We start from the raw sequence: 21,888 nt of genomic DNA on the forward strand, positions 1-21,888 counted from the left end.
ATATATAATAATTATAGGTATACATTACGTAAATTCAATTAAAATAATGAAACTCAATAATGTACCTTGGTAAGTATCAATAAATAAAGGGGATTCGAATAACTTACTGTTTTTTATAGCTTAAAGTTTAAACTAATGTAAAAAGCCTTAGTTTAAACTTAAAACTAAAATTATTTCATTTTCAGTAATTACACTTATTTTAAACGAAATGCATCAGGCGCTATATCCTAACTTCCGCAAGTGGATTGTCTATTTCGATAGAATTTTTCCACAAAGCGATGTAAAAGATAATATATTAATATACCGACTTGACCGTGAACTGAGGTGCGCACTCAGACCAAAATACTCAGTAGTGCACTTTAATTTCTATTTCTTTTTTTTTTTTGCGAGCAAAGTCAGGAAATATACCTAATATATAGTAGTAGTATAGGAATTCCGATCCTGATATCTCCACTTCCTCCACTTCCTTCACCTGTTCACTACACATCCTCCACCACCATCTCCACTTCTTCCACCTGCTCACTACACTTCTGTCAACTGTTCCTCCACCGCCTATATACTTATAAAAATAGAAAACAGGTGGAGTAAGTGGAGGAAGTAGAGGTCACAGGATCGGCATTCCTATACTTTTTATAGTATAATATTTCATATAAATATACGAGAAGCTTTACAACGGTGCGTTGAGAATTTTCTTAACAAGGTTGTGTATATTTTATACAAATTAATATGTTATTCTGTAATACAAATGGCTAAATAAATATAGGAATAATTCTATGCCATAATTTTTATTTAAAAAAAAAATAATGGAATAGATTATTTGGTTAAATACGTATATGTTTATTATTCAATAGTATTTAATTATGGCCGGATGGGCTTAATGTTTGCTCGTCTTGAAAACAATGTTGGTGTTCAAGGCATATGCCTAGCTAATTTTTATTAAGTGCGTTAATAAATTATTTTAATAGCCATTATTTTATATATAACACAATATATCAAATAACATATGTTTAAAAAAAAAATGTTTCTATAATTTTGTTTTAATAACATTATGGAATTACAAAACGATTTTTAAATTTGAACACTTATTAATATTATGTCCTTCTAATACGTCATAATGGCCAAACAAGTGACCGGCGTCCACATATTTTTAATGAGCAATAAATATCTACTATATAAAAGTTTAGGTACGTGGTTGTATACGTTAATGTGGTTTTAGTTTTAATATATATTAATAGGTTATATAATAATCGTCTACGATATAGTGTAGTAACTATTCGTCATATTTATACTAAATTAAAAAGAGTAGTTTGTATAAAACGCACAATATAATACATATTTAATTACATGTATCCATGATAAATTTATTATATTAGCATTGATCAAATATTAATTATAAGATTCATATAGTTGCCATACAAACTGGAATCGTTATCAGTTTTCAAGAGATTATAGGTATATTACGCAGTACAGGTACAAAATTGATTGAGTAAACGAAACTGCAGACCATTTATACTGTAATATAGAAGTTATATATTAAATATTATACAATGTAGCTAAGCTTTTTTTTTATGTCAAGGGCACTATTAACGTCCAGTTATTGGAGAAGTTAAAAAAAAGTAGATAGGTAGTCAAAGTTCGTAAACGATCACGTTCCGCCTTTATTATGGTAATTTTTTTTTTTTTTTGAATGGTCATATTTTTAAGTATTTTGATATATTTGTTTAATAGTATTCTGTTTGAGTAAAGAACAAGAATCATTCAGAAAATTATTAACATTTTGTATACATCAAAAACAATATACTCTATAAGTAGAGTATTAGGTGAGATAAACCTCATGATACACAGGATACTCTAACTTAAATTAAACAAGATATTATTATTGGTATTAAAATTGATTTTGTATAATAATATAATTTATACGGTGATTAATGAACGCTTTATTTTTAACAGTTTAACAGTTTATATCATAGTGATTTTAAAACTTAAGATATCTCTAAAAATAATTAAAATTTCTAGTGTCATAAAACTGCAGTATGATGAAAACCATTTGTAAAATGTGTGAACACAATATTTAACATGGAATAGAATTATCAAACTGCATAATATATTAATATACGAATAATAAATATATAATGCACATAGAGAATATAATATGCGTAAATTAAACTATAATACCTAATAAATAATACATTACAAACGTTACAAACTTCCGAAGCTTGTATTACTTTAATTACAATAATACCCATGGTAATAATTAGGGCTAGCATTTATATATACAACAGAAATGTTAAAATATGCAGAGATTTTTATTTTATAACAAAAATCAACTATTTTTCACATAAGAAGCAGAAATAATTACATATTACTGACTGGATTACCTAAATTGATATCCGACAACTTTAGTTTATAATTTATTAGTGTATTTAAAACAATAATTATATGAATACAATTTGAAATTTCTATTTACTAATTATCATTATCAAAAATACTAAATATAGAATGATATGCATATTGTACAAAATAGGTAAAGAAAAAATATTATATTAAATTTAAAATGAATCGAATCGCGGACATAACTGACAATTAATCAATTTGGGGTATTTGAACTAATACAAATGCTTAAGAATCCTACAGCGATCATAGTAATACATTGTAAAATAATTTACCAGTGAATAATATACAAGGTGATTCACCAAGTATGACCACCTTCAATAAGTCAGTAAATGTTATTCAAAATCTAATTTTTTAGAATTTAGAAATAAATTTAAATTATTAAAATAACAAGATACTTAAATTATTAAACTCTAATTAAGATTTTTTGTACTACCTTAGGAGTGTTTTGTGAGCATAAAAATTTCTTTTTTCGAATGAGAACTTACATTCTACTGTAACATATATTTTGGTGAAATGGTTTTTTGAAAATTATGGCGTATCAAAATCAAAATTCGAACTAGTCGTTTTTGAGTTATTTAACTTTGAGGTTCGTGCTATTAGGTTTGGAATAATAGGGGACATGGTGATTTATCAACAATTATAATTTATAAAAATAATCCAACTATAATAAATACTAGTTATAATATTATAAATGTTATACATTTATTTTATATTTTTAAATGCTATTATTCTTATTATAAACATTTTAATAATTATTGGGACTCTAGAATTTTTAACTAGGTACATCAACATTTTCAAAAAAATTGTCCACTAATATTATCTATTAATCTAATTTAAAGGGAAAGGGGGTTTCATTTGAAAAACAGAAGCTTCAAATTTGTATTTCAATTAGATAATATATTTAAATGGTAAGAAAAAATAGGTTGATCATGTTTGATGATCACTTTGTATATTTGCACCTATATGACAGAATTATAAAAATGAAATACATTCTTTTTGATTTGCTTATTTTATTATTTAAAAAATAGATTTCCAGCGAGGCTATTGGTTTCATAATAACCAATGTATATTGCTTTTTTTTATTTTTAAATTTTGATATTTTAAACAAAAACTGGAGAAAAAGATACTCATAAAAATTCTCATAACTAACCGCTTTTTGGAGAAAATAAGAACGATTATATAAATAAGGTCTCATATATCAATGATATAATATCATAGATATATTATTATGTTTGGTCGTCTTGCATGTTAATTAAACAATTAAATAAATGGATTTCACAATCATCGTAAACCGTTAAAATTAGAATTAAACGAGTTTAATGTTATAGATAAATAATAATAAAGTGCTTTATTGTGCTTTATTATTAAAGTGGTCACCACCAGGTACAGTATATAAAAATTATAAAGACATGTGATTGAAAAATTGTATTTTAATTTAAAACATGTTATTAGAAATAAATAAATTATGATTTAGATCTCACAAAAATCAATTTAGTAATACGAGGACATATTTTTGTATCTAACTGTATTTTGGTAAATAAGATACAAATATGTTTAAATTATCACTATACAAAAATATTACCTATAACATTAGTATATACTAATAGATTTTATAAATTTTGCATTGTATTATATTACACAATTATCATACGAATTAGTGATATTTTGTGGTTTTAGAATTTCAGGTCAATACCACACAAGTTAGCTAAGTACAAGGACGTTTAATGTATAGTTCCACTTAAATAATTTGTAAATTATCTAGTTACCAATGCACATAATACACAGGTATGACTATATTTTTCCCCTAAGGTCTTATAAACAGATTACAGGATCTTAATGGCATGTATTACTTGTCATATATACGTATTTAAAAAAATGTACCTACCTATACATTTTATTATTTTTTAATAAGTAGTACTTATTTAGATACTACGTTATTCAAAATATGAAATAGCTATATTTTGGCGAATTATTATTTGAATCAGCGATTCCGTAAATATAATTTAATATTATGTGAATTTGTTTTAGTACAACTGTGGAAATATGTATGCTAATAATTGATAAACATTATTTCTAATTTTAATTTTTAATTTTTTGGTAAACGCAGTTGATATAGAGTTATCAATGAGTAAACTATCTTGACTTAAATGTTTTCTGCTTTTAATATATTATATGTAATTATATCGCAAAATTTAAAACATATAAAAGATGTTTTAAAACGAAACATGTCTAATTTTTAGTTATTTCAGTGAATTATACAAATATTAGAAACTCTTTAATATATACGGATTCATTTAAAAAAGTGACCTATAGTGGCAATAGGTATCTTTTTTCTCGCTGGACAGATTATAGCTTATACAATGGTTTTTATGTATATTAAAATTATATAGTGTATGTAATTGTATTTGAAAATATAAAAACTTACTCAAATCCGGTAAGAATATTCAGAAGGGTTGATTTTCCAGCACCGGATGGTCCCATAATTACAGTTAGTTCGCCACTGTTAAAACGCCCAGAAACGCCTTTGAGTACTTGTTTCTTTTCTAAAATAAATAAAAACACATATTACATTAAACAAGAAATAACATCATCAACATCAATAAATTCATCTCACATAAATAAACCATCATTGTATTTTATTTTATTACGATATTTGAAGGTACAATAGTACGTATCGACCAGATATTAAATAACATTGCTCAATTGCTATTAATAAAATAATGTTCACATATCACAATTTCGTATAGAATTCAGATTTAGGTACTTATGTTATGTAAATAAAAGATTTCGACGTGAAACCTAGAAAAGAAAAGAATATAGACGTTTCGTGTAAATGTTTGAAAACAATATGAAATGGGACAGATTGATATAGCGCTGTGCTGCACCGCGGAAACCGAGTCAGAGCACACCTATAATAAGTTTGTAGGTAAATTTACCGTTATCTTCTATTTATTTGATTTTGTCATAATGTCATTATTACACAACGTATTATAGTCATTGCAGTGATGTATTTAATTATTTTCATTTTTGAGAAATATTTTAATAACGTAATTTAAAATACATTATTAATTAATCGCTCATCAATAAAAATGTGTAGATATATTTTATAATTGCATTTTAGGTACACCAAATAAATTAAATATTAAATATTAGTTAAAAGCACTATTTACTGACCTCGGATCCTACATATTTCATATCAAATCAATGTTACTATATTTAATTGTAATGATATGATAATTAATTATCATACTTAATGCCAATATTATTCGTAATTTATTATTGTTATTATTTATAATCATATCATACGGATGGCAGGATCAATATACATACAAAATTTACATAGGATACGGCATTATGACTATATAGCTATATGCCTGACTAGAGTACATTCTAATATTATTCTTGTCTTAATATTATACGTTTTAAGTTTGAAACTAGTAAGTTATAACTTAAGATTTCATAGATAATCTATAGTATGCCCATATGTCTCGCGGTAATTACCAACAACTTAAATGATGCGTTTCGTTTGCTATATTTTCGTTAAATGCATTCAAATTATTTTCTAATAGTAGATTGTAGATATATACATATGATTCCTAACAAGGGACCTATTGATTTTAGTTATTGAATTATATGAATCAAATTATTAAAATAATATATAGGTAATTCACATTAAGGTTTACTTGGTGACCATGTAAAACTAACAAACTGTAAGATGTATACAATGATTATAGATTACTTTTATAATAATTTTATAATAATTTTATTATATTCTGAGGTAGTATACGGTATATCCTTTATATTTTTCGCGGCTTATTATAATATATAGTTCATAGATTATTCAGGTTTTGTGCATCCGAATTCCGAGTATAATATTAAATACCTGTTTTACCACACAAGGTAAACACATAGGTCAAGATTTGTTCAATATAGTTATTTAAAAATTTCATTGAGGATAAATATTCCGAAGTCATAATACATATGTTTGATTGAACCAATATAACATAAAATATAATTTATAAGCATACAATTAGCAACAGTACCTAAATATATTTTCATAGCTTTTAAGCAGGTACGTGAAGTTGGCACTACAAAGTACTCAAAACTTTTCAAAAACATTCCAACAATTCCTACTCGGACTTGTTGGACGTTGTTGGACATTTGTTGGAATTTGTTGAAAAAGTTTAGAAAAGTTACGAGACTTTGAAGTTTGTAGTGCCAAGTACATGACCAACACTACAAAGTACTCAAAACTTTTCGAAAACATTCCAACAACTCCTACTCGGACTTGTTGGACGTTGTTGGACATTTGTTGGAATTTGTTGGAAAAGTTTAGAAAAGTTACGAGACTTTGAAGTTTGTAGTGCCAAGTACACGACCAACACTATACAAAGTGATCAAAACTTTTCGAAAACATTCCAACAACTTCCACTAGGACTTGTTGGACGTTGTTGGACATTTGTTGGAATTTGTCGGACAATATTAAAAGCCCTACAATACAAACAAAATATAGTATTGGAACTTGGCATCACATTTAACACTTATAAATAAAAAAAATCATATCAAATTAATTTTGGTGCTCGCACTCCCAGTGACTTTTAGAAATCGTCCAACAAACCTATTTTAGTCTATTGAAAAAGAAAAAATTTCTCAAACTACCATATATACTAACCATATACCTACTATTGACCATTTAACTATATCTCTAATTAATTTTGAAGTACAAACTCCCAATGATTTATTATTTTTCCTGTGAACCATTGGTACGTAAAAACTGGAGCTAGCTCTGGCGTATGGTATAGGAGTCGAACGGACCTCGTCCATACAAAAAACGATTTTGATGGGAGACAGCCTAGGGTTTTATCATAATATTATACTTTTATACAAACAATTTATAGTTCTGATAATGGGTATGTATTTATTTAAAATATCTATAAAAAAATTTGCTCAGATGTACTTATTTCCGATATTTTTTATTGACAGTTGACTCTCTGCCGAGTGGGAATCCCTAGGTATCGAGTGAATAAAAAAATAATTTTTGATGTGTTTTTTTTTTTGTGTGTGTCTGTGTACACTGTACAGCATAACTACTCAAAATAATGCTTCAATTTCAAACTTTGGGGGAGTTTTCTGATGTAAAAGTGAATATCCTTGGTGCATTAAAGACGTCAAAAGTAAACATTTTCCAACAGTTTTCAAAAAAATCGAGAAAAACAAAAAAAAAAAAATGACAGAAAAACGGGAATTCTTAAGCAAAACCAGTTTTTGACCAAACAGGTTTTCTCATTTGGTTGTTATTCAAAAACGAATAATTGTAGATGCATGAAAATTGTACTGAATGTTTATATTTTCATTTTCCCATACACCATAAAATTTTGAAAACATTTTGATTTTTGTTTTGAGCTGTTTACAGACATTTTCAGTTTTCTATTTTTTTTTTTTTTTTTATAATTGTCAATAAAATTTTATTTGGTCGGCCAAAAAGTCTGAAAATTTAATACAAGGTTCCAGATATATTGATAGCATAGCAGTTGAAAAATATTGAAAATACATAGTCTCAGTTTTTTTTTTATAAACATTTAAATTTCAAATTTTGACAACATTTATCAAAATCTCGAAAATTATAAATCATTGTAATTAAAAAATTATAAAATGTTAGGTTTTTATAACTAAGGGTTGAAAATTTAAAACAAAGATCCTCATAAATAATTCATATTGTAACCGAAAAGTCTAAAAAATGTGTAATTCAATTTTTTTTTTAAATATTGTTGTTCATATACCTAGACTGACATATCACCTCCATTCAGAATCGTTTTTCTTATACAATGATATTATACTTTATTATATTACAACTTATTTTATAATTTAAATTTGTTGTTCAGTATATAGTAATATTTATCTTAAAACATTCAATTAATAAAAATATTTTGAAAAAGCCAGGGGGACAAATGCCCCAGCTTGCCCTTCCCTGCGGGCGCCTATGAATATACAGGTTGAATTTTTCTATCAAACAACATTCATTATTTAAAAATGTATTGACTTCTTTCTAATTTTTTTTTTCAAAATTGTAGATTTACACTCTTCTTGAATTGTTTATTTTTTTTTTTTTTCACCCTTATATATATTAGATAAACCACTATCAACTTTTGATTTTCAAATGGTAACCTACACTTAAAATTTTATAAATTAATAAAGCTATTTTTTTTATTAATTATTACGTTAAAATTTCGAATTTAGCGCTAGTAGCTTATGAGTTATAGGTATTTAAAGTTTAGATTGGCAAAGTAGAGTGGTAACCACGCAAAATGTTTGTCCATTACTCCGTTTGTCTAAAATTTAAATACTTATAACTCATAAATTACTCGTCCTAAATTCGATTTTTATGTATAAAAATTTTTAGAAAAATATTCTGCTTTGGAACATGAAATTAAAAAACTATGTTGCCATTCAAAAAAGTAAAAAACTTAAAAAATTATAAGGATAAAAAATATTTAAAAATATAATTTTTTAATAAAAGCGTTGGTTTTTAACAACTTGAAATTATGTAAAAAAATATTTTGAAAAAAGTCAATACTTTTTTAAATAATAAGTGTTGTTTGATAAAAGAATCACCCTGTATATATACTTGATTTAACAATAATAATACTTGAAGTAAGAATTTGATATGGATAGTTCTTTAATAAATGTATTTAAATTATTTATAGACATAATTTTAGGGAAGTAAAAACAATTCTACCTATTAGTTTAATGTAACACTAATACATTTTATCAGTGATATCGATAAAATATGGTTATTTGATCAAATGGGTTTTTTTTTTCTAGTATTCCCATGTATATGAAAAATACAATTTTAGCTTTTTATTCAACTAAATATATCACTTTATAAACTAATACTCAATATTACTGCTAATTATGGTGGATTATACTTTGGTTTAAGGACAATAAAAAAAAGCGGGAAAGTGGGTATCGCTCTGCTGTACATTAGGTGGTGGGGTGGACCTCTGACTAGGGTAGGTTAGATTTGAATGCAATGATAGGTATCATTGTATACGAAAAACGATTCTGAACGGACATGATTTGTCAGTCTAGGATATATTATACGTATTTAAATATTGTCATATATTCTATTTAGAAACAAATATTTTATTTTTCAATTAGGACGCATTTTACATAAGGCATGGTTATTCAAATTTTCCAAAAACATTGCATGTAGTTATCATAATTGATAATACCTTATACCTGGTTTGAGGATAAATCGTTATCATTACGCGGTTTCATAAAAATTTAAAACTCAAACGCTCAAAACATTTTTCCTATAATGACGCTTCACATTTTCTCTATAGTTATTTGAAGCAAAACTTATGGAAAACTTAGTGTTGAATTTTATAACCTTAGATACAAATACATACAATATTATAAATTTTGAACTACAAAATAATTCGGAAATATTCGTTGTTTTGACGAATTTTTGTCAATATTTGAAATTTAAATGCTAATAAAAATTTAATTTGAATGTCCGGTGGACATTTATTTTGTGATAAAAATTGAAAAATTTGTAAAAAATCTTGTATTGAAATTTAAATCTTAGATTTAAAAAGAAATTTTTTTATGAATTTCTAGCTTAAAACAATTTGCGAATTTTTGTGATTTTTACGTATTTTGTCAAAATTCAAAATTTGAATTCTTATAAAAAAAATTGTGACTATGCATTTATTTTATTTTTCAACTGCTATTTTAACAATAAGTTAAAAGTCTTGTATTAAATTTTCAAGATTTTTTACCCAAAAAATAAATTTTTATCGATATTAATTAAAAAAAAACGAATAATGATCGATAATTGAATACCTAGTGAATACCTATGAATAGTTCAAATTAAGTCAAATATTTTTGAAAATTTCATGGTGGATAGAATATACTTATATAAACATTCAGTACAATTTTCATGCATCTAAAATTATTCGTTTTTGAATAACAACCAAATGAGAAAACCTATTTGGGCAAAAACTGGTTGTGCTTAAAAATTCCCGTTTTTCTGTCATTTTTTTTTTTTGTTTTTCTCGATTTTTTTGAAAACTGTTGGAAAATGTTTACTTTTGACGTCTTTAATGCACCAAGGATATTCACTTTTACATCAGAAAACTCCCCCAAAGTTTGAAATTGAAGCATTATTTTGAGTAGTTATGCTGTACACAGACACACACAAAAAAAAAAACACATCAAAAATTATTTTTTTATTCACTCGATACCTAGGGATTCCCACTCGGCAGAGAGTCAACTGTCAATAAAAAATATCGGAAATAAGTACATCTGAGCAAATTTTTTTATAGATATTTTAAATAAATACATACCCATTATCAGAACTATAAATTGTTTGTATAAAAGTATAATATTATGATAAAACCCTAGGCTGTCTCCCATCAAAATCGTTTTTTGTATGGACGAGGTCCGTTCGACTCCTATACCATACGCCAGAGCTAGCTCCAGTTTTTACGTACCAATGGTTCACAGGAAAAATAATAAATCATTGGGAGTTTGTACTTCAAAATTAATTAGAGATATAGTTAAATGGTCAATAGTAGGTATATGGTTAGTATATATGGTAGTTTGAGAAATTTTTTCTTTTTCAATAGACTAAAATAGGTTTGTTGGACGATTTCTAAAAGTCACTGGGAGTGCGAGCACCAAAATTAATTTGATATGATTTTTTTTATTTATAAGTGTTATATGTGATGCCAAGTTCCAATACTATATTTTGTTTGTATTGTAGGGCTTTTAATATTGTCCGACAAATTCCAACAAATGTCCAACAACGTCCAACAAGTCCTAGTGGAAGTTGTTGGAATGTTTTCGAAAAGTTTTGATCACTTTGTATAGTGTTGGTCGTGTACTTGGCACTACAAACTTCAAAGTCTCGTAACTTTTCTAAACTTTTCCAACAAATTCCAACAAATGTCCAACAACGTCCAACAAGTCCGAGTAGGAGTTGTTGGAATGTTTTCGAAAAGTTTTGAGTACTTTGTAGTGTTGGTCATGTACTTGGCACTACAAACTTCAAAGTCTCGTAACTTTTCTAAACTTTTCCAACAAATTCCAACAAATGTCCAACAACGTCCAACAAGTCCGAGTAGGAATTGTTGGAATGTTTTTGAAAAGTTTTGAGTACTTTGTAGTGCCAACTTCACGTACCTCTTTTAAGCACCTTTTTTTCCCTGTTCAAAAACCAGATACCGGTGGGAACTGTTCATTACAATACTTCTACCTGTTCCTGTATCGTTTATTTACCAACATAACAATTTATACAAAATTGAGCACTTCTAACCACCCAGAAACGCTGGTCTTTGGCACACAGAAAACAATACTTTTTACCCTACCCGTCCATCTTTCGCTTGTCTGACGAGCTCTGCAGCCTCCTACTGCCCGAGTATCGTCTCCACCAACCTGGAGCTTTTAAGCTTCTAGATACCTACCTATAAGCATCAAAACAGTTTCTTATAATTTTTCAGACAAAAATATTAAGTAAGCATATTCTAAGCTTAAATCTACAGAACTCATTGAATTAAAAAAAGTTAATTATTAATTTAAAATTACAACAATAATATTTTATGAATGTAAATGAAAATAAACTCTGATAAGGTACTAATTTACTTTTAATTGACTTGTAGTTAATTATAAAATTAGTTTAGAAAATGTTTTGTAAAAAAACGTTTATTTAATAATGAATGATTAGGATATATACTAAAAATATTAAACCTACAAATTAATTATTGAGTTCGATATAATATAATAAAGAATACATTTTGACAATAAAAATTTTTAAATCTGCATTTTTAACTGAGTGCACACGCCATTATGTTATTCAAATTTACACTATATTTCTATATATTATGGCGCTTTTCGTCACGCTTATGAAAACTAGGTTTTTAATAACTTTAAATTTATTCAGGTATAATATTATGATTAACTAACTGTTTACATAAACTCAAATTACCATACTTAGATTTATAGTATTATTACCTGGGATCGAAACCGTTTTAAATTTTAACGGTTTCAGTTTTTGAGAACGGTTTTCTACATTTTCTGGTTTTTGAAAATGTTTGGTTTTGGTTTTTGGAACGGTTTTTTTTCAAACTTTGATTTCATTTTCCTGCGTCTAATAATTGTAGACCCAATTTTTATTATCTATTAACTATTAAGGGCACACACTATTTTAGGCTTAAAAATTGTTAGAAATTTACATTATTTTTATTAACATTTTTCGTTTTTATTACCAATTCTCAATAGACAATAAATAATAACATTATAAATACAATATATCATTATTTTAGTATCTGTGTTCAGTGTTGTAATAGTCAGATCACATGTAAAAAATTTGTATTTTAATTTTGAACCTATAAGTATAATTATAATATAAAATATAAATAGAACAATATTCGTATTATCAATTATTATTTTGTAATACTGAGTACCTTATAGCGTCAGGTAAATTTTATAATGTTTTTTTAGAACATTATATTATTTTCTTCGTATGAAAATACTCGATTGAACTAGAATTATAAATAATGTAATTAACTTTATAAAATTCGAAGAAACCGATATTAATTTTAAATTTTAATCGGTTTTTCAAGCACGGATCAAGAACGGTTTTTCAATTCTATGATTTCGGTTTGGGTTTTGCAAACAGTTATTTAAAAACCTTCGGTTTCAATTACGGGTTTTTAACCGGTGTTTTGAGGCTGTTGGTATCGGTTCCGGTTCCGGTTCCGATGTTCCATAATGAAAATAAACCGCGGTTTTAACCGATTTTTCAGAAACTGGTTTCAATCCCTGATTATTACCATTATTATTTTTTTTGTATGTTATATTGAAATATAAAAGAAGCTAGAGTGTTTCAATAAGCCACAATAAGAAAATAATTAAAATAAACTTTATTTTTGTGCTTAATATTTTATTTAAAATAATAAATAATTTGTATCGTTAAAATATATTGTATATATTGCCTTATAGATTTATTTTTATTTCTATATATTAAAATTTAATTATAATAACATTAATAACTAGTTTTCTATTTTTTTCCAATTATTATTATTATATATATATATAAGTATATATTGGAGTTCATAGTATTTGGTGGCATCGTTTTACCGTTAGCCCCAAATATTATTTTGTCTTAAATTGTCTTTTTTAAGATTGTTTATAATGAATATTATTTTAAATATGGATTATTAATTATTTTTAAGTAGTATTTTAATACAATTTTATCTTATAGAAGATTAAATTTCTCTATTTAATATTTATTTAATGTTTTAGACAGCAAAATACGTCGTAATTACACGTGTGAATACTACTAATGTTCTTAATATAGCTGTCACGGAAATAATCGTATGTTGTATTGGACTAGGGTATAACTAAACAGAACCGGAAGGAAACTAAAGTCAATATAAATTCGTTTTCTCTTTTATTAACTGACAACAAGCTAGCTAGTTCGTCACAGTGTATAATACCTACCATGTATTTTGAATAAAAAAAACTAGTAGGTATAACGAATTGTGCAGTTTGTTTCTAATCAAATGAATTGTTTAGATGTAAAATAATTGACTATACACATTAAACAAAATAAATACAAATATTTATAATATTTGTTAGGTGGAAAATTAATTTGATTTCAAAAAATAACTTTATAGTATTATAGTTTACTCATAAGAAAAATAATACATTATGAAATGATTACATAGAATTTATGAATTTAGAAATGAGAAATATATTTAATATGCATAGTATAAACTAAGTATTTAAACAGATTAACGAAATGTATATATTTCAATATATTTGTCATTAGGTATTGAAATTCTTAAGGAAATAAATCAAAATAACATCAATGTTTTTTATATGGTAGGCGCCTAAGACTATGAAACTATCTTAAATTTAAATTGAACGACGATGCTAAATAAATGGTTTTGAAGCTATTATTTGAACACTGTATAATAGGCGATAGCGCTATCTACACAGAGTAATATTTTTTTAAATGATACACGCCGAATATATTAGGTAATAAATAATAATATATTTAGACTTTTAGATTAAGAGTAAAATCAATAAAAAGTTTTACAGAAGTGATATAGTCATACATTTTTATTTTATTTTTTAAATTAAAATGTTAGTTTTCGAGGATAATAGCTGTACTTGTAAAAATATTATTTAGTTTATTATAGTTATATTAGATTACATTTTGGATGATTTAATAAATATACTAACCAACATGGTCTACGAATATTATAAAAGACATATTTAAGGAAATGTTAATATATGGATACTAAAATTATTTTTAGACATATAAACGATAATTAGTTAATGTAAAATTGCAATTTATAATGGTCTACAAAACCTTTAAAACAAATTAAACACTCCTATTCATTATTGGTTAAAAAAAAAACATCGCAGGTAAGTGAAATTTTTAAACCAGTTATATAATAGATTCACATCTATTATAGATACTTACTATAATAATAAATTATTTAATTATAGGTTTCATGTAGTTTGGTGGTAAAAAAAAACTATGTTGAACATGTTATAATAAAACGACTTTGTTTAGTAAAATTGTTTAATGTGGTAGATCCGAGATTTGAAAAAAAAAAGGGAAGAATTATTTCGGCAGAGCTTATAAGTATTGTATATTATATTCAATGTATAATATTATAGCGTATTCAACAGTAACAGCCCCACGGCCGATTCTAGCTCGTTAAGTCTTTTGAACCAGCTTGCCACGCTGATTGATGTTTTTGTCTTGAACTTCAAGAGCCTATGATAGACCTATTATATATTCGAGTTATAGTGAGGAAATCGGGTACATTCAATAAGCAAAAAAAAAAAATGTTTTCTTTTATAAAAATTATATTGGTGAAAACTAAAAAAAAAAGCTGAAGATTTCCATTATATTTCATTAAATTTAAAAAATAACTATGCACGCATTTCTTCAACGTTCTGTGAAGGAGATTAAAAATGGTCTCAAAAGCTAAACTAGAAAATTCAAAAAAATATTCAAATATGTATCTATACGATCTATGCCGTATTTGAATACTGTATGCATAAAATGTTTAACAGGTTAACTGCTACGTCAGTTTTCAGTACATTGCCAAAAGCGCCACGTGTACCATTTTTGGTACACTTGTTGTTTTTCCAATAAGTTTTTGTGTACCAGTAGTGGTACACGGGAGTATTTGCCAAAAAGTGTTAAGTGTACCTACTATGGTACACATAAATACTTCTTATTTCTTACTTTATGTAGTACATCAGTGAAACGTTGGTTATGAAAATATAATTTACCGGTTATACGTAGAATCTAAAACGGTCTAAAAACGCAAGTTTAATATATGTACAGCGTTATTTTCACTACTTATACAATAATAATAACATACGATGATAATCATTTAGATGTACTTAAATAATTGTTATCGATCAATCACTCGAAAATTTTTACTTTCATCTGCTGCCATTATAATAGGTGGTATACCTATAATTTGTCATGCCTATAAATAATAATTATCAACCGAAATGTTGTTTCGTGGGCCCATACATACACACCAAACAATCACGTACCATATAGTAGGTCAATGCTAATCAAGGTTACGATTTACGAATGTCTTTATGTAACACTAGGTACCAAATACATAAATGATAATATATGTCATTATAAATATTATTATCATCAGTTTTTGAATTCGTAATTGAATATATATTTTTTTACCTCTGCGCAACGTTCCGACATCTACAGTGAACTCAATGTCCGTAAATGTGATGTCAATCGGATTATTTTTGGGTAGGTGCATAAGCACCATTCGAGGAGCGGATGCCATGTTTTAATCCGAATTGGCTTGTTCTCACGTTTTTTTGACTGATCCACGAACTGAATTATTTCTCGGATGGTATCTGTTTTAACGATAATTGTATGTGTATATGTTCATCATAGGAATGCGTCATCCGTTAGGATACCTGTGAACGAAAACAAATTGATGTATAATTAGTAATTTTTTTTTGTTTTTGTTTTTAAATGTAATTAATAATTACATTTAAAAACAAAAATTGACAATATAATCATTGTCACTTAATCGGTTAATGCGACCCATCTTCCCCATATCGTTTTATTTTGAAGGGAAGCTGAAATAACAGTTTTGAGCATCATAATACCTTCCGCGAAACTTCAATTAAATTTATTAAAATTGTATTATTGTGTCAAACAGTGTCACGGCAGTGTGTACAGATATTCATTTTCGTTCTTCTAAACATATTCAGTATTAATATACTGTCTGTAATATTGCAATAAACAGAATTTACGAATTTATTTTCAGCGTAGATATTATTTAAACGAATACTAGTTATGTATGGGCGAAAACGAAACGAAATGTCAAGGATGGATTACTTACTATGTTATATGTATATTTAATTGTTAAATATCTGAAACATATTTCGAACCTTATATAATTATTATTAAAATATATTATGTCAAACGATCAGTATATTATAATATATTATAATGTATAGTTTAGAAAATTATGTTATCAAATAATACATATAACATTATACCTATTAAATTAACATTAATGCATACACTATTCATCGTACTAATAGTCTAGTGTGACATTAAATACAAGAATTAATTAGTTGATCATTTCACAATTTGTCATCATCAAACAAATGTTAGGCAATAAAACCAATAATGAATAGGTGAGTAGAAGATATTAGCTATTATATATGAACTTATAAATATTATTTAGTAGGTATTTCATTTGTAATTTAATATTTTTAACATAATATAAAATATTTCACTTAACCTAACATTAAGATACAATCTAAGAGTAAGAGTAAGACATACCTATGGGAAATATATTATATGAAGCATAATATTTAAATTAGGGCTACATGAATTCTAATATAAAATTATAAATTATATGAGTCAAAACTCAATGACGTTCAAGTATCAAAATAACTTATCTATTCTATGTAGTAAGTTTACTTTATCAACCAATGGAAGTTAAATAATTTAAATAAATCAAATATCTCCGAAGCTATATTTAACCTCCGAGAATTAAAATATAAATACCTATTATAAAAATGTACACATTTTTATTGCAGTTGCATAATATGATAAGCAAAAGAATATAAAAGGTTACATATATACGAGTATACTGAACACTGAAGCACATTCAGGGTGCATCATGATAGAATTTTGACATAATATTTCAATGTAATTTTCTAGCAAATTATTGTTAAGCATGTTAAACCCTGCAATACATTCAGCCTCTTATTTAATAGCTCCTAACATAGAACTTCCAGGAATATCATCTCGTATATTATATAGGATAGTGTTTCACCTTGTTCATTTGTGTATTATTTATATTTACCCATTTTGTGCCTCAGATTTATGACGTACATAATTATAATATGAATTATTTATTGAAATAATTAAATCAATTTTTAAAATAATATTTACATAAATTAATTCTAATTATTCGAAACAATACATTTATGTATTTGTATAGAGGTTTACTGCAAAAGCCTGAGACATTGTATACCTATGACCAGGCCAAGTTTATAAGGGATCCAAATCCAATAGTGTTAGGCTTCCCATGTATGCCCCCCCCCTCGGAAGCTAAATCCTAGTTACGAAGTTGCATACAGTTTATGAAATATTCTATTAGGCAGCTAAATGTTATGTATATTGTTTCAAGCTCGGAACATTTTTATAAGTAATGTAACCAAAATTGGCATGTTTGGGATTCATATTTGATTAAATTTTTGGAAATTTATTAGGTGCAACTAAAAAGAAAAGATTAATATAACAATTTCTTAGTTTCTCGCTTTCAACATTAGTCATTCTAAACACTAACTGTACACTTTTCCCGAGAATGTTATAAAATGATCTGTTTTCTACTTATCCATTACAATACATAAAACACGCGTTTAAATTTTATAGAAATAACGGACATTTAATATGTATATCCCATGACCATTGTCAAGGTTTCCATAATAATTTGTAAACATTTAATACACTACATTATTAATTATTATTCCATATGCACACCAACCACGTTTATAATAATATGTCATATGCCAACATAGGAGGTAAGTACCTTCAGTTTTAAACAATAAATTATGACGTATACATATACAATACATAGTTACATATACACCACCTTTTTCACCACAATCGATAGTTTATAGTTTTATACTATTACTTATTATATATTATTTACTATTTATATTATTATTATTATTAATACATTTGTGCAAAACGAGGTTTAAACAGCAGTAAATGGCGAACGGCCGGTTAAGTAACCGCGTGTGGGTCTGTGTATTACCTATAGGCTACGACGTATATACCGCACCAGTGTTTTGTGCGTTTTATACGCGAGGCCGACGAAATTACAGGTTTCTCAGAGCATCGAGGAGGCTGTATGAGCCGAGCGCATTCACGCGTGTCGACACTATTGCCGCCGCCATGACAATCTCTGCGGCGAAGGAGTTACTCAACGATATACTAAACTGACGACGACACACATATGTTTTATTTATATACGCCGCATAGATAGGACACAATCACCGTAATAATATTATACGTATATACGTATGTATAATCAAGGCTGGGCAAGTTAATGATTTTTTTTAACTCAGTTAAGTTAAGTTAAATTAAAATCTAAATCAAGTTAATAGTTAAAAGTTAATTCAAAATGTTCCATCAATTGAATTAAGTTAAGAGTTAACCAAAATTTAATATTAACTTTTTAATTCAAGTAAAGTTAAAAAAAGTTTCTTGTTTTCTTATAGGTAAAATTAAAATAATCGGTACCTAAAATTGTTCATGTTATTAGACCAAAGATTTATTACTATTTTATGTGTGCAAAAACTAACAGTACACATTTTGTTAGCATACTTTTTTTTTTTATTATTATTATAACAATGCCTCGGCAGCTATGGGCCATTGGCTACAAAAAAATTACATAGTATTTATATAAGCAATAGATAAGTTACATTAAATATGGTAGGTACATTATATTTATAATATATATTAATTTTTTTTTTTTTTTAGCATACTTATAACCTTATAAAATGTGTACCTGCCAGCAATTTGTATTCCTACAATAGTTCACAAAATTAAATTAAATTAACTTAACTTATTTAAATGTAAAATTAACTCAAGTTAATTAAAAGTTAATTCAAAAGCTCCTAAAGTTATTAATTAAGTTAATAAACATAAAAAAATAACTTGTTAAGTTAAAAAGTTTAAATTAACTTAACTTTAACTTATTAACGCGTTAATGCCCAGCCTTGTAGTATAATATTATTACCGCAACTATTATATAATATACATTTTATATTTACAGCCAGCATTTAAGATAGATCCTGGGTCGTTCATCATCACGTGTAAGTACTAAGTATGCATATGTTACCGTAAATGCCCGATCAGTAGGTAAACCTAGGTTTTACTGTTTGTACTCAGTAAATGCGCTGAAATTCTTAATTTTATTCGGGCTTTTACTAAACACGTTGTGTACATCCTAGGATATACGAATTGACTTAGTAAAAGCTGATCAATACACGACACACAACATTTAAGCGATAAGCTGCGTAAAAATTATAATTATATATTATTAAAACAAGCTAATGACAGTTATTTAAATGTTTATACAAAATAAAAATTCATTTATAATGCAATAATAGTACAACATGAGCAAATAAATAAAAATTTTAAATAATAAAAATTTAAATAATTATTTCTAACCCACCAATTTTATTAATTTTTATAAACAAATAAATAATAATTCTTTTTTAAATGCATTTTTATTTTGTATAAAAATGTAAATGACTGTCAGTAGTTTATTTTAATAATATATATATAATATATATTTATATAATTATAATTTTCACACAGCTTATCACTTAAATGTTATGTGTCGTGTATTGATCAGCTTTTACTAAGTCAATTTGTATATCCTAGGATGTAGGTACACAACGTGTTTAATAAAAGCCCGAATAAAATTAAGAATTTCAGCATTTACAGAGTACAAACAGTAAAACCTAGTATTAACTAGTAAAACCTAGGTTTACCTAGTGATCGAGCATTTACGGCAACACGCATATTCCATAGGTACATCGGACATTTCAACATTTTCATCGTAAGCCACGGTAAACGAACAATACGTATTCGTTTTAAAACTGTTATAATTAGACGTAGGTACCTACGTAACGGAGAAAAATAAAAAGTGTGAAGATCTATTTCGATTTTCAGCTCCCCGATTTATTTTTAAAATCATTACAACTTACATAACGTATAATATTACGGCTATACGTATTCAAATATTGTATATGCAAATGCAAGACGTTTAACCAATGCCCAGAGTCGATATTTATCGTAATTAAAATACTATTGAATACTATATGAATGAGCCAAAATATTTTGACCTTCGCTCCCTTGTGACTTGCGTATCTATAAAAAATGAAAATACAATACATAATCTGCAATAACTGCAGAGTCGATATTGAATATATGCATTTTATATTGTAGTCAAAATAGTAAGTATTAAGTATAAAATAATATAAATATAATAATAATAATAATAATAATAATAATATAATATAATATACCACGTACTATTTTATATGTTATCTACTAATCAGTTTCATGTTACAGTCGACTTTCGATAATTCAAACCTTCGATAATTCGAAACCCTCGGTAATTTGAAGTAAATACTCGGTTCCTTGAAAATCACGTGGTAATTCAAACAAAAACAATGTAAGTACACTCGATAAATCGAAATTTTTCGCTCCAGTCAGAACTCAGAAGTCACTGTTGGGGTTTTTGATGCTTTATTTACTATAGAAAATACTAATGAAAAAATGAAACTAATCTTTTATAATAATAATAAATAATTAAAAATGTTAGAATTAATGATAAATAACTCTAATATTATGTATCATCTAATTTACTGAAATAATTAATATATATGTATGAACAATAAAAAAAAACAAAATTTTTTTCTTAACTCTCTATAATTCGAATTTTTTTGCCCTCTCGTTATTTCGAACTACTCGACAATTCGAATTCTCGGTAATTCAAATTTTTTCAACAGTCCCGCCAATTTCGAATTATCGAGAGTCAACTGTATATTATTAAAATATTGACCACAATAGCATAGAATCACAAACCTCATAAAGAACGCAGATATTATAATAAAACAAATACCTAATAAAGTAATATATTTAAGTATAGAAAGTGATTTGTAAGGGTGATAAATTAAGAATCTACACTATTTTTATACTTAAATTGTGCATATATTCAAATACTTGAGAATTTTTGTTCCACTTAAGGATGATTCTGTGACAATACAAACTTTTATTTTTCAAATAGGAACCCCTTTTTAATTTTTAATTATTAAGCAGATATTTTTTTAAGAATTTTTTTTTTTATCTAAATCAATGTTCGCGTAGTTTTTAGTTATTTA

General features: G+C 26.4%; 1 protein-coding gene across 2 annotated transcripts in view; it reads right to left on the bottom strand.

Moving 5' to 3' along the window:
- The window catches only part of LOC107164262 (ATP-binding cassette subfamily G member 4-like), a 44,475-nt gene that overhangs the window by 15,482 nt on the left and 7,105 nt on the right, over nt 1–21,888 (bottom strand). The window contains exons 1-3 of one of the 2 annotated variants that reach the window (XM_089228592.1): nt 16,136–16,379; nt 11,766–11,861; nt 4,820–4,937 (exon numbers count right to left, since the gene is read on the bottom strand). In XM_089228592.1, coding sequence (XP_089084718.1) covers nt 4,820–4,875 — 56 coding nt within the window. In that variant the 5' untranslated portion in view covers nt 4,876–4,937; nt 11,766–11,861; nt 16,136–16,379. Of the gene's footprint in view, nt 1–4,819; nt 4,938–11,765; nt 11,862–16,135; nt 16,381–21,888 lie in introns of those variants that run through there. The other variant, XM_089228591.1, reaches the window with a different exon arrangement.

This window comes from Diuraphis noxia, unplaced genomic scaffold (genome assembly GCF_037042655.1).
Source record: "Diuraphis noxia isolate RWA-SAM2 unplaced genomic scaffold, SU_Dnox_SAM2 contig0005, whole genome shotgun sequence".
Classification (NCBI taxonomy): domain Eukaryota; kingdom Metazoa; phylum Arthropoda; class Insecta; order Hemiptera; family Aphididae; genus Diuraphis; species Diuraphis noxia.